The 18201-nt window shown below is 37.6% G+C and overlaps 1 protein-coding gene across 1 annotated transcript in view; it reads right to left on the bottom strand.

Moving 5' to 3' along the window:
* COL24A1 (collagen type XXIV alpha 1 chain) overlaps positions 1-18201 on the bottom strand; it is a 307987-nt gene that overhangs the window by 43217 nt on the left and 246569 nt on the right. Inside the window, exons 43-46 of the mRNA XM_024565351.4 lie at positions 17211-17264; positions 17049-17102; positions 11240-11293; positions 9836-9943 (exon numbers count right to left, since the gene is read on the bottom strand). Of these exons, the coding sequence (XP_024421119.2) occupies positions 9836-9943; positions 11240-11293; positions 17049-17102; positions 17211-17264 (270 nt within the window). The remainder of the gene's footprint in view (positions 1-9835; positions 9944-11239; positions 11294-17048; positions 17103-17210; positions 17265-18201) is intronic.

Raw genomic sequence — 18201 nt, forward strand, 5'->3', positions numbered from 1 at the left:
CCCTGAAACTCTGTCCCAATTTTTGGGCCCACTCAAACTGTTACCCTGACTTTTCCATATGAATGGCTGCTCTTGGCTCATGCTTCACAACTTCCTAATCCCATCAGTGAGCCCCAGCCCCTGTACCTCTGGCTAAGTGAACACAGGCCCGGCACTAGCAGCAGCCAGCCTAGATTCACAGTTTGACTTTGCCTGGGAGTATCCAAACTAGAACAAGTAGCAGCCATCTCAGATTGTCTTATTACTCATGCAGGGTGTTCCTGGGTAGAAAACAGATTGGGGGCTGACCATGGCTTGCAACACTCAGGAAATCCCAGAGCCTGCACACCCAGTGGACAACTACAGACCATGTCAGAGCATCACCACTTGGTCCCTGCACAACTGATCCTCCACGAAAGGCAGAGGTTGGTGGACAGTGGTCATAGCCAGTCTTTGCCAGCTGAGTGTCTTGGGTTAATCCCTCCCATTGACCTGCCAAAAGCAATCAAGGCTCAACTACAAGAGGAAGGTGTACTCAGCCCACATGAAGGTTGCACTGTGAGTACTCAGCTTGGGTGATAGGGGAGGCTGTGCCACTGGACCCTACAGGACACCTACTGCATTAGGCCACACTACCAAGACAGGGAGTCACAGTAGCTCTACCTAATACATAGAAACAAACACAGGGAGCCTGCAAAAATGAGTAGACAAAGAAACACAGTCCAAATGAAAGAGTAGATCAAATGCCCAGAAAAATAAACAATAGAGATAAGCAATCTATCATATGCACAGTTCAAATCACTGGTTATAAGTATGCTCAAGGAACTTAGTGAGTATCTCAACAGCTTAAAACAGATCTAGTCAGAAACAAAGGATACACGAATTGAAATCAAGAACAGGGAAACAACAGTAGCGTGGATGAAGCTGAGAACCAGATCAATGATTTGGAAGATAAGGAAGCAAAAAATAACCATCAGAACAACAAGAAGAAAAAAATCCAAAAAAACGAGGACAGTGTAAGGAGTCTCTGGGACAACTTCAAGAGGTCTAACATTCTCATCATTGGGGTGCCAGAAGGAGAAGAGAAAGAGCAAGAAATTGGAAATCTATTTGAAAAAATAATGAAAGAAAGCTTCCCTAATTTAGTTAAGGAAATAGACATGAAAGTCTAGGAAGCACAGAGGGTCCCCAACAAGATGGATGCAAAGAGGACTATACCAAGACACATCAGAATTAGAATGTCAAAGGTTAAAGATAAGGAGAGAATTGTAAATGCAGCAAGAGAAAAGCAGTTAGTTACCTACAGCGGTGTTCCCATAAGATGGCAAGCTGATTTCTCAGAGGAAACTTTGCAGGCTAGAAGGGACTGGCAAGAAATACTCAAAGTCATGAAAAGCAGGGATGTACATCCAAGATTGCTCTACCCAGCAAAGCTATCATTTAGAATTGAAGGGCAGATAAAGAGGTTCCCAGACAAGAAAAACTACAGGAGTTCATCATTACTAAGCCATTATTATATGAAATATAAAGAGACTTATTTAATAAAAAGAAGATTAAAACTATGAAAAAAATGGCAATAAATACGTAGCCATCAACTATTGTATCTAAAAAACAAACTAAGCAAAGAAGAAGAACACAGACAGAATCATAGATATGTAGAACATTTTATGGTTGATAGATGGGAGGGAGTGTCGTGTAATGGGTGAAGAGGTGAGGGGATTAAGAAGTGCAAACAGTTAGTTACAGAATAGCCATGGGGAAGTACAGTACAGTATAGGAAATGCAGTAGCCAAAGAACTTATATGCATGACCCATGGACATGAACAATGGCGTGGGGATAGCCTGAAGGGGTGGGCAGTGCTGGGTGGAGGGGGGCAAAAAGGGAAAATTTGGGAGAACTTTAATAGCATAATCAATAAAAATAATTTTAAAAAGAATATGGTAAAAAAAAGGATGATCACTCAGCAAGTCCATGCAGTATACTAAGCATTTCACATACAATATGTCATTTGATTCTCATAAAAACCATATGAATTATATACTATTGTACTCATTTTATAGGTAATGCTTAAGATATTAAGTAGCTAATGCAGCTTAATTTTAAACTCTAGTCTCCAAAGTCATACTTATTATTCAAAGAATATTGATTCCTCAAATATTTATTGAGCTTCTTCTATGGGTCTGACACTGTGCTAGGTGCTAGGGATACACAGATGAATACAACACACCACCAGTTGTACAGGAGTTTACAATCTCTTGGGGAAGAAAGACATGAAGATAAGTAATCAGGCTCTGATGGAAGCAGTGTACAACTAACACAGAAGTTCAGAGCAGGCGTGCTTAACTGAGTGGAGTCCCAGAAGTGTGCCTGAAAGGAGCTAACGGTTCAACTTAGTCCTGAAAGATCAAAAAGTTGTTCATCCTTAATTTAGAGGGAAAGATCAAAGTGCTTTTCAAACTGAGAGAATAAAATGTATGAACAAAGGCATGAAAGTGAGGGAAATACACAGACTTTGGTGGATATCTGAGTAATTAAGCACATGTACTTGAGGGAGCACAGCATAGCGGTTAAGAACACAGGCTCGGAGTCTACATGGCCTGAATCTGAATTCTGGCTCTACTAGTTGTTGTCTGTGTGACTTTGGACAAGCTATTTACTTTTCTGAGTCCCAGCTTCCTTTTCTGTAACCTGGAGATAACATGTTTACCTAGTTCATGGGGGTTTTGTGAGGATTAAATAACTTCATACATATTCAACATCTGGAATACTGCCTGACACATAATAAGCATTTAATAATTGTTTGTTGTTATTATCACTGAAATGCACACATGAGGAGGAAGGTAGAACACAAGACTGGATATGTAAACAGAGTTCAGATTGTGAAGGAATAGCGTTCCACAAAGAGTATGAACTAGGTTGGATTGGGTGGGAGTCACTGAAGACTCAAGTAGGAAAGTTAATCCTTTAGCAAATCTTTCATTTTGTTGCTAATAAGCTGCCAAATAGGCTGAGTTTCATCTGCTGTGGAAGAGTTCCTAATGAGCAGAAAATGGGCCAAAACAAGCAGCAGGGGGAGAAGAGAGAAGTGGTAATCCAGATAAGCCATAACTGGAGAATCAGTCTCTTAGTGGTCAAGAGTTAACAGGATATACTGAGTGTAGATCTGGTCAAAGAAGGTATGTTTCTTTCTTCAAATCACAGATAAGAAATCTTCTTGGAAACAGAAGTTTCTTTAGTGTGACTGGCTCACGGACTAGAGAACACAGCCCGGACAGGTGGCAGGACTGCGCTGGTGTTTCTAATAGAAGCTCCCATGGTGGTCCTGCTACTCTGTGCTTGGACTATGTATGAGTTGGCTGAGGAAGTGTGTTTTCCCTTCTTATACTGGACACAATCCATAAGTGGAAAACTCAACACTTTCAATGTTCTTTTAGGACAAGCATATCATTTGAGACAACACTTAAGCCTGTGTTCACCTCACAAACTGCAAAGTCAAGATTGAAAGGCCTTGATTTGTCCTCAATCAAGTTGTTAGTTGTGTTTCTTCCCCTCTTTCCCAATAACCGATATTATTAGTTGTAACAACAAAAAATAAAGACTGGTAAGCCTTCATTTTGATGACAAATTGATTTATGATCTTTGCAGAGAAAAGTTGGTTTTTTTTTTTCATAAATGACTGAGGCGCCATGCTTGAAAAGAAGTCCAACTCAATCAAAACAGCATGTAGACTCATTTACTACAAATGTGATAAGTTGACTAGTCTTAAAACACTCCTTTGTATAGGAGGAAATTAACACAGGCAACTGTGAACTTCCCCGAAACTGTCCTTTGGTTATAGTCATGTGACCTTGAAAAAAACCATTGAAACTGCAGTGAATTTGCCAGGAATTCTTTAAATCCTTGGTTACATAAAAAAAAAGGACAAAAAGAAATAAAGAACATTGTTTAGGAAAATCAGGCAGTTGCATAATGCTAGAAATCCCAGGATAAATATTTTTCTCAGTGGAAAAATCCAGCAGTCTTGAAAAGTAAGCCAAAAACACCACCATGCCATGATCTTAAAAATAAAAAAGAGACCAAAGGAAAGATGTCCTTATCCTTTGTTGAAAATAGTCCATGGAATTTGCTAGTATTTAGAGACCATATTACTCTCTGAAGTAGTTTTTCCATTAACATAGCAGGTTTGAGAAGTAATCATCTTAAAACTCACATTCCCTAATGACCGGTTCAGCCATTGCTACCTAATTTCATTGAACAGACACTATCATTCTACTTTCATAGCAATCATTCTACAGGGAGCAGAGACATTTGTAGGAAACATTTCCATATTCATAAATACCGAAGTAAATCTTGTGGTTAAAGGGGGAATTCCTCAAGGAAAAGTTATTGTTTTTATTTTGATGAATATAAAACACTTTAACACTTAATGACATCCTGTTACCCTAAGTATGCATGTGAAATTATTCTAACTTATTCTTACAAAAAGCTAAAAAATAAGAGATGATGATTTATGATCTGATAAATCATTGCCTACTAATTGCAATACCAGGCATCATTCAACTTCATGGTCCTGAGAGGTATTCAACATTATTGTAATTCGTTCCAATTTCTTTCATCACAAAATTCAATGAGCTTTTTATACTAGCCATATGTAATGGGACATGTGGTTCAGAATCTGTTTTTTAAAAATAATCCCCAACTAAAAGAAAAATAACTTAGGAAATGGAGCTAGACTAGGCAGGTTTTGTTGTCCTACTAATTCATACTCAGATTCTTCCTTCTCTTGATTATGTCTTCAGCCTTTCCATCTCTACTAGGTCCTTCTAGCATTTAAATAGGGCCAAGATTCTCTACTTAAAAATACTTTCTACCTGAATCTCAGTTTCTTCTCTAGTTATTGCCCTACTTTCCCCTCTAGAGCCAAATTTCTCTACTGAATTGTCTGAATTTCTTGATTCTGTCCTGTCTCTCCTCAAGCACTCAAATCCTGTTTCTCCTCCCACTCATTAAGTCAAATGGTTATTTGCTAAAGTTACCAATGACTGCCATGTACTAAAATATAATGGCTACATGACTCCACTCCAGGAAGACAAACCACACAATAAAAAAATAGGCAAAGGACTTGAACAGACACTTCTCCAAGGAGGACATACAGAGGGCAAAGAGACATGAAAAGATGCTCAGCATTACTAGCCATCAGAGAGATGCAAATTAAAACCATAATGAGACACCACTTCACACTGGTCAGAATGGCCATCATAAACAAATCAGCAAAGAGCAAGTGTTGGAGAGGTCATGGAGAAAAGGGAACCCTAGTGCACTGTTGGTGGGAATGCAGACTGGTACAGCCACTGTGGAAAACAGCATGGAATTTCCTTAGAAAAGTCAAAATGGAACTGCCTTTTGACCCCCAATCCCACTGCTGGTATTATACCTGAAAAATCCTAAAACACCAATCCAAAAGAACCTATGCACCCCAATGTTCATAGCAGCACAATTCACAACAGCCAAGTGCTTGAAGCAAACTAAGTGCCCATCAGTAAATGAATGGATCAAAAAATTGTGGTACATTTACAGTTTTACTATGCAGCAGAAAGAAAGAAGGAGCTCCTACCCTTCACAACAGCATGGATAGATCTGGAGAGGATTATGCTAAGTGAAATAAGCCAGGTGGTGAAAGACAAACACCAAATGGTCTCACCTATAAGTGGAACCTAATCAACAAAACAAACAAGCAAGCAAAATATAACCAGGGACATTGAAATAAAGAACAAACCGACAGTAACCAGAGAGGAGGAGGGAGAGGTATAATAGGGGATAAGGGTGGCGGGCATCAAGGAACATGTATTATGGACACTTGGACAAAGCCAAAGTGGGTGGTGGGTTCGAGGGTGGGAGGTGGGGGTGGATGGGGCTGGGGGCTGTGGTGGGTTGAAAATGGAGACAAGTGTACTTGAACAATAATAATAAAAAAAAATAATACAATGGTTAGAATTTCATCTTACTAGCTTTCTGTATTAGTCAGGGTCCTTATTTGCAAACATTGGAAACCAACCCTGGAGACTGTAAGCAGAAATTTACTGAAAAGACAGTGAGTAGCTTATACAATCACCAATAAACCTGGAAAAGCAGGTTTGAAAAATGGATAGAATTAAAGGGAGGTCGGGCAGCCTGACTTTGGACCCTGCAGTATGCACCAGCCTTGGAAACTGAGGGCTACTCATGTTACCACTTCTGTATATCACCAACTACCCAGTGAAGGCCTTGTGAATATAACTGATTGGTTAGGCTTAGGTCATGGGCCTACATCCTTGTTTCAATGAGGGGCTGAGAGGTGACAGTCTGAAATTTTTGACTTCTGTAGGAGAAGCTAGTCTCCTACAAGGACTAAAAAGAAGAGAATAAACATAAAAATTGACTTAAGATGTTGAGTAGCCAAAACAACAGAAACACAATTAATAAACAAATGTCCAATGTACTCTCTCAGGGTTATTAGATATACTTTTATCCCTAATGAGTTTTTCATTCTTGGGATATTCCTGAGTTTTCATTGCATTGCCTTCTTTTTCTTCTATCTATTATGATCACTCCATCTCAGTTTCCTTTGAAGTCTTCCCTTCCTCCTTTACCCGCCTTCTAAATGACAGGACACCTCACAGCTTGATTCTGGACCTTCTTTCCATTGTTTACTTCATATTTGTGTTTGCTTTTTCCATTTGCTCCCCAAAGTCATTCACTGCCCCTTTTGGGAATCTGACCTCCCCGGACTACATCACCTGGGTTCTCTTGTCCTCAGTTGGAATTGGCCAATGGGATGTACCACTAGTACAGAAATGTGGGAGGAGAGAGAGGTAACATCTTTATTTCTCCCACATTCTTCCAGCTTTGGTATTCTGTCCTTTTCCAATAGCTCCACATCTCAACTTGACTCTCAACTTGACATTAATTTTTTCTTTAACCTTCCAGGTCGAAGGGTGGTAACCATTTCTTACTATTGATAGTGTCTAAGTTCCCCACATTCTCATTGGCTGTTTTTACCCTGTCTGCATTTCTCCAAATAGTCTCTTCAAAATTCCAGTTGAGCATTCCATATGCTTCCTAATAGGATTCTGATTAGTGCATTTTTATATGTTGATGACACTTAAAATAATATTGACCTCCTCTCCGAGCTCTAGCTTAGAATATCTAATTACTGACTTACTTCCTCTTAAATATCATAAACTTACCCATAAGATGTCATAAACTTATCCTTCAGTCTTATTTAGTGAGGGCCTACAGTGCACGGAGTCAGAAACTTGCATAAGTTAGAAATGTGAGTTATCCTTGACACCCCTTCTCCTCCCTCACCTCCCATAATCAAATACCAAGTCTGATCAAAGCCACCTCCTAAATGCCACCTAAGTCCATCCACTTCTTTCCACTTCCACTGCACCAGTCGAGTCTAAGCCATGAACATACGTAGCCTGAATACCACCATAAACAGTCTTCTCAGTCTCCTGCGTCTAATCTTTCCACCTCCCAGTCCATTTTCCACACTGGAAACACAGGGCATCCTTTACAAAATGTAAAATTGGATAATGTCCCTCCTAAGCTTAAACCTTAATGAATTCTAACTATCTTTAAATAATGATCAATATCCTTAAACGTCCTTCAATATCCACCATGATGTATCCCCTTGTATACCTGAACAGAATCAAACTCTATTACCCTACACACTGCTCGCTAAACTTTGGCCCCCAACTGGTCTTGTTACGGTCCTTCAAACACACAGTGTTTTCTTAGCCTAACTATGCAGTGGTCTCTACCTAGACTGTATCTTTCCTGCTCCCCAACGTGATCACTGTTTCTAATTTACTAACTCTTCTTTATCTCAGTGTCATTTCTCTACCCTCCTCCCTCACACAACGCCACTTTACATAACTGTAAATTATTGACACAAAGTCAATTGGCATAAGAATACACCTGTGAAATCATTATCACAAGCAAGATAACATACCCAGCCCCCCAAAATGTTCCCTGTCCCTTTGTAAGCCATCCTTCCCATGCCTCCCAACATGCATTCCCATCTCCAAGAAACCACTAATTTGCTTTTTGTCACTACAGATTACTTCACAATTTCTAGAATTTATGTACATAGAATCATGTGCCCTTATTTTCTCTGCTTTTTAAAAACTCAGCATATCTATTTTGAGATCAATTCTTCTGATAGCATGTATCAATCATTCATTCTTTTTATTGCAGACTACTATTTCACTGCACTAGTATTTCATTGTTTAGCGATTCATCTTTTGATGGACGGTTGGGTTGTTTCCAGTTTGGGGCTATTACAAAGAAAGCCACGATGAATATTCATGGACAAGTTTTTGTGTAGACGTAGCTTTTATTTCTCTTGGCTAAAAGTGAAATGACTGGGTCATATGATAGGTGTATGTTTAATGTTTTAAGTAACTGACAATGTATAGGATAATTGACATCTTAATAGTATTAAGTTTTCTGATCCATTAACATAGAATATATATTACTAATTTAGATCCTCTTTAATTTCTGTCTGCAATATTTTATAGTTTTCAGTATACAGGTTTGCACATTTTGGGGGGGTCAGATTATCCCATTTTAATGCTATTGTAAGAACTGCTTTTTAAATGTCAATTTCTGATCGTTTATTGTTAGTATATAGAAATACAATTCAGTTTTGTTTAGTCATCTTGTAGCCTGAAACCTTCCTATATTTCCTTATTAGTATTTTTGTTTGTTTGGTTTTGATTTGAGCTATTTTTAAGACTGAGATCTCAAATGAAAGTCCTCTTTTAACCAGACTGATTTTAATGGCATAAATCTGTAAGATATCTATTTTAATTAAAAAATATTAGCCTGACTGTCAAAGTTTTCTAGATCTTAACCTAATGCTCTTATGTTCTGACATATTGCCTCTAAAACAAATAGAATCTTTAATAATATTCAGATAGAATATTGTTTTCAGATAGAACCTAGGCAGATATTTATTTCTAAAATAAGTTTGTTACCTCATAGTTTCATAGTTTTTTTAAATAAATGAGATAACTCATCATAGTGAATGAAGAATATTAATTTGGATTTGGATTAGGTATAGCATCATGCTATATTTGATAAACAACTAGGGTTAATTTATTATTTAAGAAGAGTAAAACAGACAAGCATATACAAATAACAGAAACGTAAAAGGGTAAATTTTAGTGGGTTCTTGAAAGTATGTGGTTAATTATTCTATTTTGAGTGAAAACAACATGGAAAACAAAAACATCTTGATTATGATGACAAGAGGGTAGGAAAGAAGAGAAATAGCTAAATGAAGATAAAATATGATTTTTTAATTTTTGAGAAAATAAGGTAGACGTTTTATAGAAAAATAAGAGAGAATCTGTATCATTGTACCACCACCAGATAAATAGAGAAAAAATATTCACACAATTTTTGTAAAGTGAAATATTGAGGCTGTTAAAGTAAAGGGAAATAATTTTGGGCAGAACCTGCCTTGAGGTACTGCCCAGGCTCAAATGTTCCGAAGGTGGTTTTTGATGAACTGAGAACATAGCCAGGTGGGATAGCCCCTAAAATTTTGCTTCTTATTTACAAGATTTTATATGTGTAAAGTGGCATAAATTATAAATATGCATTATTATTAGATAAAAAGTATCTAAGTGAATGTACCCATTGACATTCTCTGGAGTGTCACAATTCCAAAATAACTATTAAAGAGATGATTGGCTTAACTGGAGCCAGTGTCAAAGCTAAGGAAGATAGCCAGAATACCTATGGTCTAGCAAGGAGACACGACACATAAAAAATAGAAAGCAAGGAAATATTCAGTCTACTCACGGGAAGCCCCTGTTTTCCTGGTAGCCCAGCTCTTCCAGGGTTTCCTGAAATGCCATCCGTGCCGTGGTACCCTTGCAGTCCCTTCGGCCCAGGTAGGCCTGGAAGTCCCTTAGTAATTAAAAATTACTTGATTATAGAGAGATGATTAAATAACAAATACATTTATATTTATGGGGGGAAGGGCATTTACATTTTTAATACCCTGTCCCAGGACAAATCTTCTTGTTTCTTGGATTCCTTAATGGCTTGCTATTTGGATTCAACAGATCAGGTCAGTGCCCTTACAAGTTCCTTAAACAAAAGCGCCCAGCTAATCGGCAATTTACTGTCTGTCCTTTTCAGCTCTAGTGTGACTCTCTGGTCGTTCTCTTTGTGCCAGCCCATGCTTTCTCCATCTGTAGAGAAAAGATCAGCCATATGCACCTGTCAGCTTAAAATATAGGTGTAGATGGCAAGATTTGTAAGGGTGAAGTTTGTAACTATCCTGGCAGACCAGCTGCTGCTGAATCAGCTATGATTTAAAACATCTTACACATGGAAAAACAAACAGTTCTATGGGAAATAAATATCTTTTCTTTGATTCACAAGTATGTTCTTCCCTATGCTTCCAGAGACCATCTGCAAAACCTATATTGTATTAATTTCCAAACAAACAAATTATGGCTCATTTTGTTGCCACTTTGAATCAGATAATTAATTGCATAATGGAGTAAAGGCCTGAACAATTTGGTTCTACTCTTGGGCAATTGGATTTTATCTGTATGAATCTCTGATCTGAATGTGTTACAATTTATGTTTCTTTTCTCTATTGTTCTGAACCAACACAGTCCACACCCAAACAGGTATCCCCCCTGTGGCTAGGGAAGACCAGCAGGAAACCTTTGCTAATAAGCCAGTCACCACATATTTACCTGGTCAGAGGAGGAAACTGATGGCTATGGTACAATTAATTTTTGTCCTGTGATGAGTTTAAAATTTTTTTCTAAATCCTTCTATTCTATTTACCAGGAAAATGAGAGGTTGAATCCTTCATTTAAAATGCAGCTTATGTCCTTCTATTCATTCTTTAAGATCTCTGACCTTTGTCACCAACCAGTTAGTCATGATTCCAAATGCCCTGTTTTTTAGGTTCCCATCAGAGAGTGGCATGGGCCACAGAGAGGGCTCCAGAACACTGAATGATGGCATCCTTTAATTACAGAGACTTATATTTAAACAGCAAGCTTGGGTTGAGCTAACGGTCATATTTTGTTTCCTCTGTGTTCCAGCATGGGCTTACAATTTTTTTTAAAGAAAATCTGATTTATCTAACACTTGTCATAATTGGCTCCAAACTTTGCTGCTTGCTAAAGTTGCCAATTCTATTAAGAAAAGCAAGAAAGATGCAAAATACTTGTTACTTACAGGAATCCCAGGTTTCCCAGAAGGACCAGGAGCTCCTTTTTTTCCCTTAGGACCCTAAAAATGTAAATCACAGTTGTCAATTGATTGTACTAAATTTAGTAAATTAAACTGAAGGCACAGAAAAGAACCCTGCGACCTGGATGCTACACTACAGCAAGAACTGCCGCTAAGCAGTTGGATATCATTGGGACTGCCATTTAAAACTCCTGGGAGTCATTTTCTTCAACCCCCAACTGGGAAATTTGGCCAGATAATCTATGAATTTCCATCTAGCTCCAAATTCGTGGTTTAAGAATTTAAATCAGAGTTCCAAAAGGGAGCTGGATAGATTATTTAACAAATTTCCCCATTTTCAGGAAGGGCCTTTGCCTCCCTATCAAAAGTGTTAAGTACTTAATGAATTAGTAAACATTTATGGAGCAGTTTGCATCAGGGACTTTGTTATGTGCTGGGAATGCAAAGGCAAAGTCCCTGACCGCAAGGCACTTACAGGGTAGTAACAGACATGACCCAATGAGCCTAAAATGTGCTATCTGGAAGCACAGGGAAGAACATACTTGTGAATCAAAGCAAAGATATTTTTCTCACGGAACTGTTTGTTTTTCCATGTGTAGGATGTTTTAAATCCTAATTGATTCAGCAGCAGCTGGTCTGCCAGGATAGTTAGAAACTTTACCCTTACAAATCATGCCATTATTCTGACGGTGCCCTAGAATTATTTTAAAAAGAAAAGTGTGAAGTGACTAGTTTACAAATTAAAGAAAAAAAAGTATGATCATTATCATACACATTTCTCAGAGGCCATCAAAACTTCTCCCAAACAGGATATTTCACCAAAATGGGATGTTCAGATATTCAAATCTGAAGATGAATTGTGCCAAAGATTCAAATTGACAACAACAAAATAAATAATTTCATAAGATATTACACTTTTTGAAAATGAGCTTAAACATTTTAAGAAGAAATAGTATATCTAGTCATAGAGAAAAAGGGTATTTTACATATGAGGTAAAAATCTAACTTTGTTAGAATTTGATAATGGGGAGATATATGGATAAAGGGTTCTACTTTGAAAACTATTGTACTTGCCTTAACAAGTCACTGATGTAAAGTCTTTCTAAGGGTAAGGAAACCAAAAAATGTGATGGTTGGTGATCTAGGTTTAGTTGAAGTTTCTGGAACATATGATCGCTATGATATGAATATATACATATATATATTCATATATATCTTTCAGAACACAATAAAGTAGTAAATATTGTAAATAGTGAAAAAAATTCCAATTTCAGTTATCTTAAATAGCACTAAATATATCAAGCAGTGTGTTTTTCCTTCACATTTTTTCTTTTTATGAAAAGTGATAGATCTGTTTTAGATTTCTGATTTTCAAAGTAGACTTTTCCCCCGCTATGAATTTCAGAATAGTCCTCTGAAAGTCATGGTGGGTAATAGTTTGAGAATAATACATTTTTAAATACAAAAGCCTGAATTTTAAATGTTAAAAGTCTATCTTTGAGTATTAAAAACCAAAGTTATAAAGGATTCAAGTCATAAAGCTGATGCCATAAAGAACACACTTAGAAGAATTATATTAATATGAGAGAGAATTTTTTCTATCTCAAAGGATATAAAGATCTTCACGTTGGAGAAAGAAGAGAACGAGACTGTTCAGTGCTGACACGTATATCTCTGAGAAGAACCCTTCACCCCACTTTGTCCTTTAAGACTGAGGGTAGTTCGAACAATTGTAACTCCAGGTAAGCCTGGGGATTTGGGCACAGAGAGATGGCTAGAGAGACTAACGTCCTCATGGAGGAGTGTACAGAAACTGCACTGAGTAGAAGGTTCGGCATGAGAGGTCTGGACCAAGGGACTGAATCCTGCACGCACCCAGCGTGGTGAGGGGAGCAGCAGGGTGTTATTTCCATGTGGCCGAGAATGGAAGCATATACGCCTAGAGGCCTACCTAAGGAGACTGCGCCTGTGATGAGAAAACAGCTGCACGTGCTAATGTGGATCAAAGAACTGGGCCAGGAAGGCCAAGGTAGATACTGACACGGTGGGACAATGGCAACTGGGGAAGAAAAAAAGGAGGTGAATTTCAGTGGATTCTAGTGTAAATGATGATGACTGAAGACCAAACTCCTGTCCCATTCCTCTTCCCCACCATTGCCACCCAGAATGTACCTGCAAACTTGACAAGAGAGTGAATGGGGGGAAACTCTAAATCAAACATAGAATATTTGAGTGGACGAAGTTAAAGGCTGTCAGCTGACTAGGTTTCCACCAATTAGGTTATTACCACCAGGTGGGACAGGCATTCAGGACAACTGTTAAGTTCTATTATAAAGAACATAAACAAAGTGATACTTTTAGTATACCTAAATTTATGGCTTAAGGTTCAGATATGGTACATATGTATGTGAGTGTTTTATCCCAAACATTCAAACAGAATAAATCCAAGAGATTCACATATCATCACCAATTGATTACATTTTGGTATGGCCATTGCGTTGGGGATTATTGCAGAAGGGTTAAATGTTGTGCACTAAAATCTACATACAGGGTCTGTCATCAGGAAAAGAGAATGATCAATAGGAAGCAGCTTCCAACGGAACAATACTAAAGTAAAAGTATGAATAAATTATTTTTCAAGTGCACTTTCCTACTTGGAGAGGGAAAGTGCAGAAAATATTTCCACTGGACACAAAAAGTGTTTAACAAATATAACAAAACTATAATCTCTGCTCTTTTTATATGTTCACTTTAGGAAAGATTTCCTTACTATAATTATTATCACTACAGCTAAAAGGAAGTAGCTCAGCTAGAAAAAACAGTTTTACAATGGTTTTAAATACATAAAGATCAAGAAAATGTAGGACTTTTTTGAATTTGTGCATTTAAAAAAGTCTCAGAGTTGGAACTGCTGGATAGCCTTACAAACAGATTAAGAGCCAACCAGTATTAAACAGCAGTCCCACACAGAGGTGGTCTGTTCAGTAAGAAATTGCAGACTGGGCCAAAGACAAAGAAAATACGTTGTCGTAAAGGTGTTAGTAGATGATTAATTGAGTTGGTATCATCGAAAGGAAAAAGTCACTCTTCAATCCCCAGAATTCAAATATAATAAAGCTATAAGTATTCTACATTCCTTTCAAACTTAACTTACCTGTATTATTTTATTTAAATATACATACATCATAAATCAACACATCTTTGCTGTTTTTGTAATACAAAAGGCAAATGAATTTTATATGTAGTCTTTAGAGTGCGTGAAAATGGTGCTTTCTTTTTTTTCTGGCTAGCTTTGAAAAACAGAATGGTCCATTTGAAATCAGATCCATTTGAAACAGCTTTCTGTTCTTTGGGGTTGTACTAATTCATAGACCACTGGAGTAGGTAGCCTGATTCTTTGGACAACAAACATTTTTAAATGTGCCGCTACAGTCCAAACCTTAGGGGTTTTTTGTTTGTTTGTTTTTATTTAAGTGAAGCCAAATGGTTATGTTGATACTTTGCTACTTCTAACTTTATCAGAGGGTAGCTTTAAAATGCCAACATAAATTTAGTAAGTTAGGCAAAAATGAAAATCTCTCTTTTTTAAAAATTTTATTTTTCATTTTATTTTAGAGAGGGGGTAGGGAGGGAGACAGAGAGGGAGAAAAACATTGATGTGAGGAGAAACATTGATTGGTTTGCCTTCTGCAAGTGGCCCTGCCTGGCACCTGGGGGCAGTGCCCAGCTCACATCCCAGGCACGTGCCCTGACTGGAGACTGAACTGGCAACCTCTCTGTCTGTGAGTCAACACCCACCCAACTGAGCCACACTGGCCAGGGCTCTCTCGCACTCTCTCTTTCTCTCTCTTTTTTAACTAAGAAATTTCAATTCACTAAAATCTGGAATTTTGTTTTAGGAGGAAAATAAAATTTTAGCTTGAATTTAAGTCTTTGAAAGACATTATGAGACAGTTCATTACATTCGCATTACAAAAGTTTTAAAATACGAAGTGGTTCTGCAGTTGGTTTTGACCTGCTTTAGTTTTTTCGTCATAGTTGGTATCAGTCTCATGTCTGAAAGTCCAAGGAATGAATTAGTTAAGTAAACTTTATCATATATTACTTCATTTATAAAAGGTTTTAAAGGCTTCAATAATAATAGGAGTCAGGAAATAAAGTTTCTAGTGTTGGTTCTGTTGGTAAGTAATTCTGTGATATTAAGCAACTCAAAATCTTATTGGACTTAAATTTCTTCACCTGAAAAATGAGTGGGTTGTCCACATGATTTAAAAAGGCCATTTCCAATCCAAAAAACAATTTAAAGATTTGCCAAACCAAGATGACAGTAATTGGACAGTATCCACTTCCCCAATTAAGGTGTCCCTAAATAAATAATACTAGTCAATGATTATTCTTGTAACGATTATTACTATTTTAAATTCTAAGAGGCCCTGTAATGTGACCTTGGACTGCATGCAAGCATTGCCAGGAGTAGGAAATAACTAGTCCCCCTGGATTATGTAGCATTGCAACCGTGCTCCTCAGCACCCTTCAGCTCTGATGCCCAGGAAGAGCTGACCATGTAGGCTGGATCTGCAGTTGTCTAGTAAGGATATTTGATTTTCATTGGCATAATTTTAACAGATACTAATACAAATCAAAAATTACTTCTGTAAAACATTTTAAATTACTTCTTTGTGAGATATGTCAAAAAGAAAACATCGAGAACATAAAAGTATTAATTATAAAAGATTGGCAATTTTACAATCAAACCTTGGGAAAGCATTTACATCCTTAGGCACCTAATGCAAACATAAGCAAGTCCGGTGAAAACAGTGGCAGTGTTCTAGGTTCACAACTTTTTCCACCGTATTTCCCATTTGGGGCATTAAAAATTTTAAGTGACTGAGACAAATGCCTTCTTTCTTTGATTTTTTTCTTGTTAAGATTTGCCTTTGGTGGGAAATTTTTATTTATTTTTATTAGTTCTCAGGAACCTGACTGGGAGTTACTAGGTAGATGCCATGGTTTCCAGGTGAGTGGACAGCTGTGTAATATAAGTTTAAACCCAATTTTATTAGTTGCCCCCACAAGTAGGAAACACGAGTTATGAGTACAAAAAGTTAGGAGAAACCTGGTCTCAAATTCATTGTTTTTTATCTATTCTCCCCTAATTTATTATTAAAGTAAAGTACATTTTCTAAGAATTTAAGTTAAAATTGAATGCCGTGAAAAGCAGGGCAGCAACGAACTGATGGTACAATTTATAAAACCGGTTGTTACACACAGTAGAAGCAACAACTACCCACGCACAAAGAAAGAGATGGCTAAATTCGGTAAACCAACAGATTTTTTTCTTTGCCTGGTAACAAATAATTGCTTTGTCTTTTGAAAAAAATATTTTAAACTCATCGTGAGTCTGTGTCACACAACCTATCTCTCTGCCCCTACCTCACTACAACTAAGTAGGTGTGACTGATGTGTTTCACACTGAATTACTGGTTTTAAGGCTTGTGGTATTTTTGCTGAAATCTTAAGAAGAGACAATTACTTTGGAACAGACTTAGGCAATTTTCACAAAGCCAGAGTAGGCTGCTGGCAAAGGGAAATTGGGATGGCAGTCAAAACACATAAATTAATCAATAATCAGGTTTCAATACAATTGCTGACAAACACCGTCTTTAGAAGCTGTCAGTGATCTTTGCTCTGGAAGGGTGAGCGATCATTTACACTACAATACACAGCAACTCCCGTGCCTCTGCTTTCTCAAGCAACAGTAAATTTCAAATTGCCTTAAACAACATCAACTTACTTCAGATCCTCTCTCTCCTTTTAGTCCTTGTTCACCTTGGTCACCTGGCTCACCCTTTAATAGGAACCAAAATAGAAATCACGTATGAAGGAGAGACCAAATCAGATATATTAATATTATTTTTTAAATGCCAGAATGACAAAGAAGGCTTTCAAAACATACTGGAGGTCCTTGCTGTCCGATGGTGCCTCTTGGTCCTGGTACACCCACATGACCCTAGGAACAGAAGAGACTGTACTGTTAGAGTAGGTGGAGACATGTAACTCAGGGAATGGGGTAATATCATTTTAAATGGTAGCAAAATGTTTTAAAATTCAATTTAAGTATCATAGAGATTATGATTCTCTTTTGGAAATAATATAGAACATTATAGCCACTGGATAGTATGGTGACTGAGAAAGAGTGATGAGTTTTGGTTATGTTTTGTTTTTCCCTGTAGATTAGTGTAGTGGGTTGAATGGTGCCCAACCAAAAGTTTTTCATGTCCTAATGCCCAAAACTTGTGAATGTGATCACATTTAGAAAAAGGGTCTTTGCAGATATTGTTAAATTATGATCTTAAATGGAGATTATCCTGGGTTATCGATCATGTGGGTCTAAATCCACTGACAAGCATCCTTACAAAACACAGAGAGAGAAAGAGAGAGAGAGAGGGAGAAAGAGAGAGAGAGAGAGAGAGAGAAAGAACAACGGAGAGGGCCATGTGAAGACAGTGGTAGAACGGGAGTAGTGCAGCCACAAAGACACTGTCGGCCACCACAAACAGGGAAAGGCCAGAAGGAGTCTAGCCTAGAGTTTATGGAGGGAGCATGGTCCTGCTGACATCTTGAATTCCAATCTCATGTCTCTAGAAAATAAATTTATGTTGTTTTAAACCACTCAGTTTGTGGTTATTTGTTATGGTAGGCTCAGGAAACCAATACAGCAAATTATCAAAGGAATAAAAAGTTTGAGGACAAATTTCTTTTCTCAACCTATTCCCACTGTGGAAGTGTGTAATGGTGCCCATTTTTACATACTAAGTTCATGGCTGTTTGGATAGATGTACTGGGTTAAAAACTGGGAGTCATTACTCTATACAACATCAGTACACATCAAGGGACTCTGACATTCAGCAATCCACTCTCATCCTAAGGAATGCTGACCTACCACA

The sequence above is a fragment of the Desmodus rotundus genome, chromosome 3 (genome assembly GCF_022682495.2).
Source record: "Desmodus rotundus isolate HL8 chromosome 3, HLdesRot8A.1, whole genome shotgun sequence".
In the NCBI taxonomy this organism is placed as follows: Eukaryota; Metazoa; Chordata; class Mammalia; order Chiroptera; family Phyllostomidae; genus Desmodus; species Desmodus rotundus.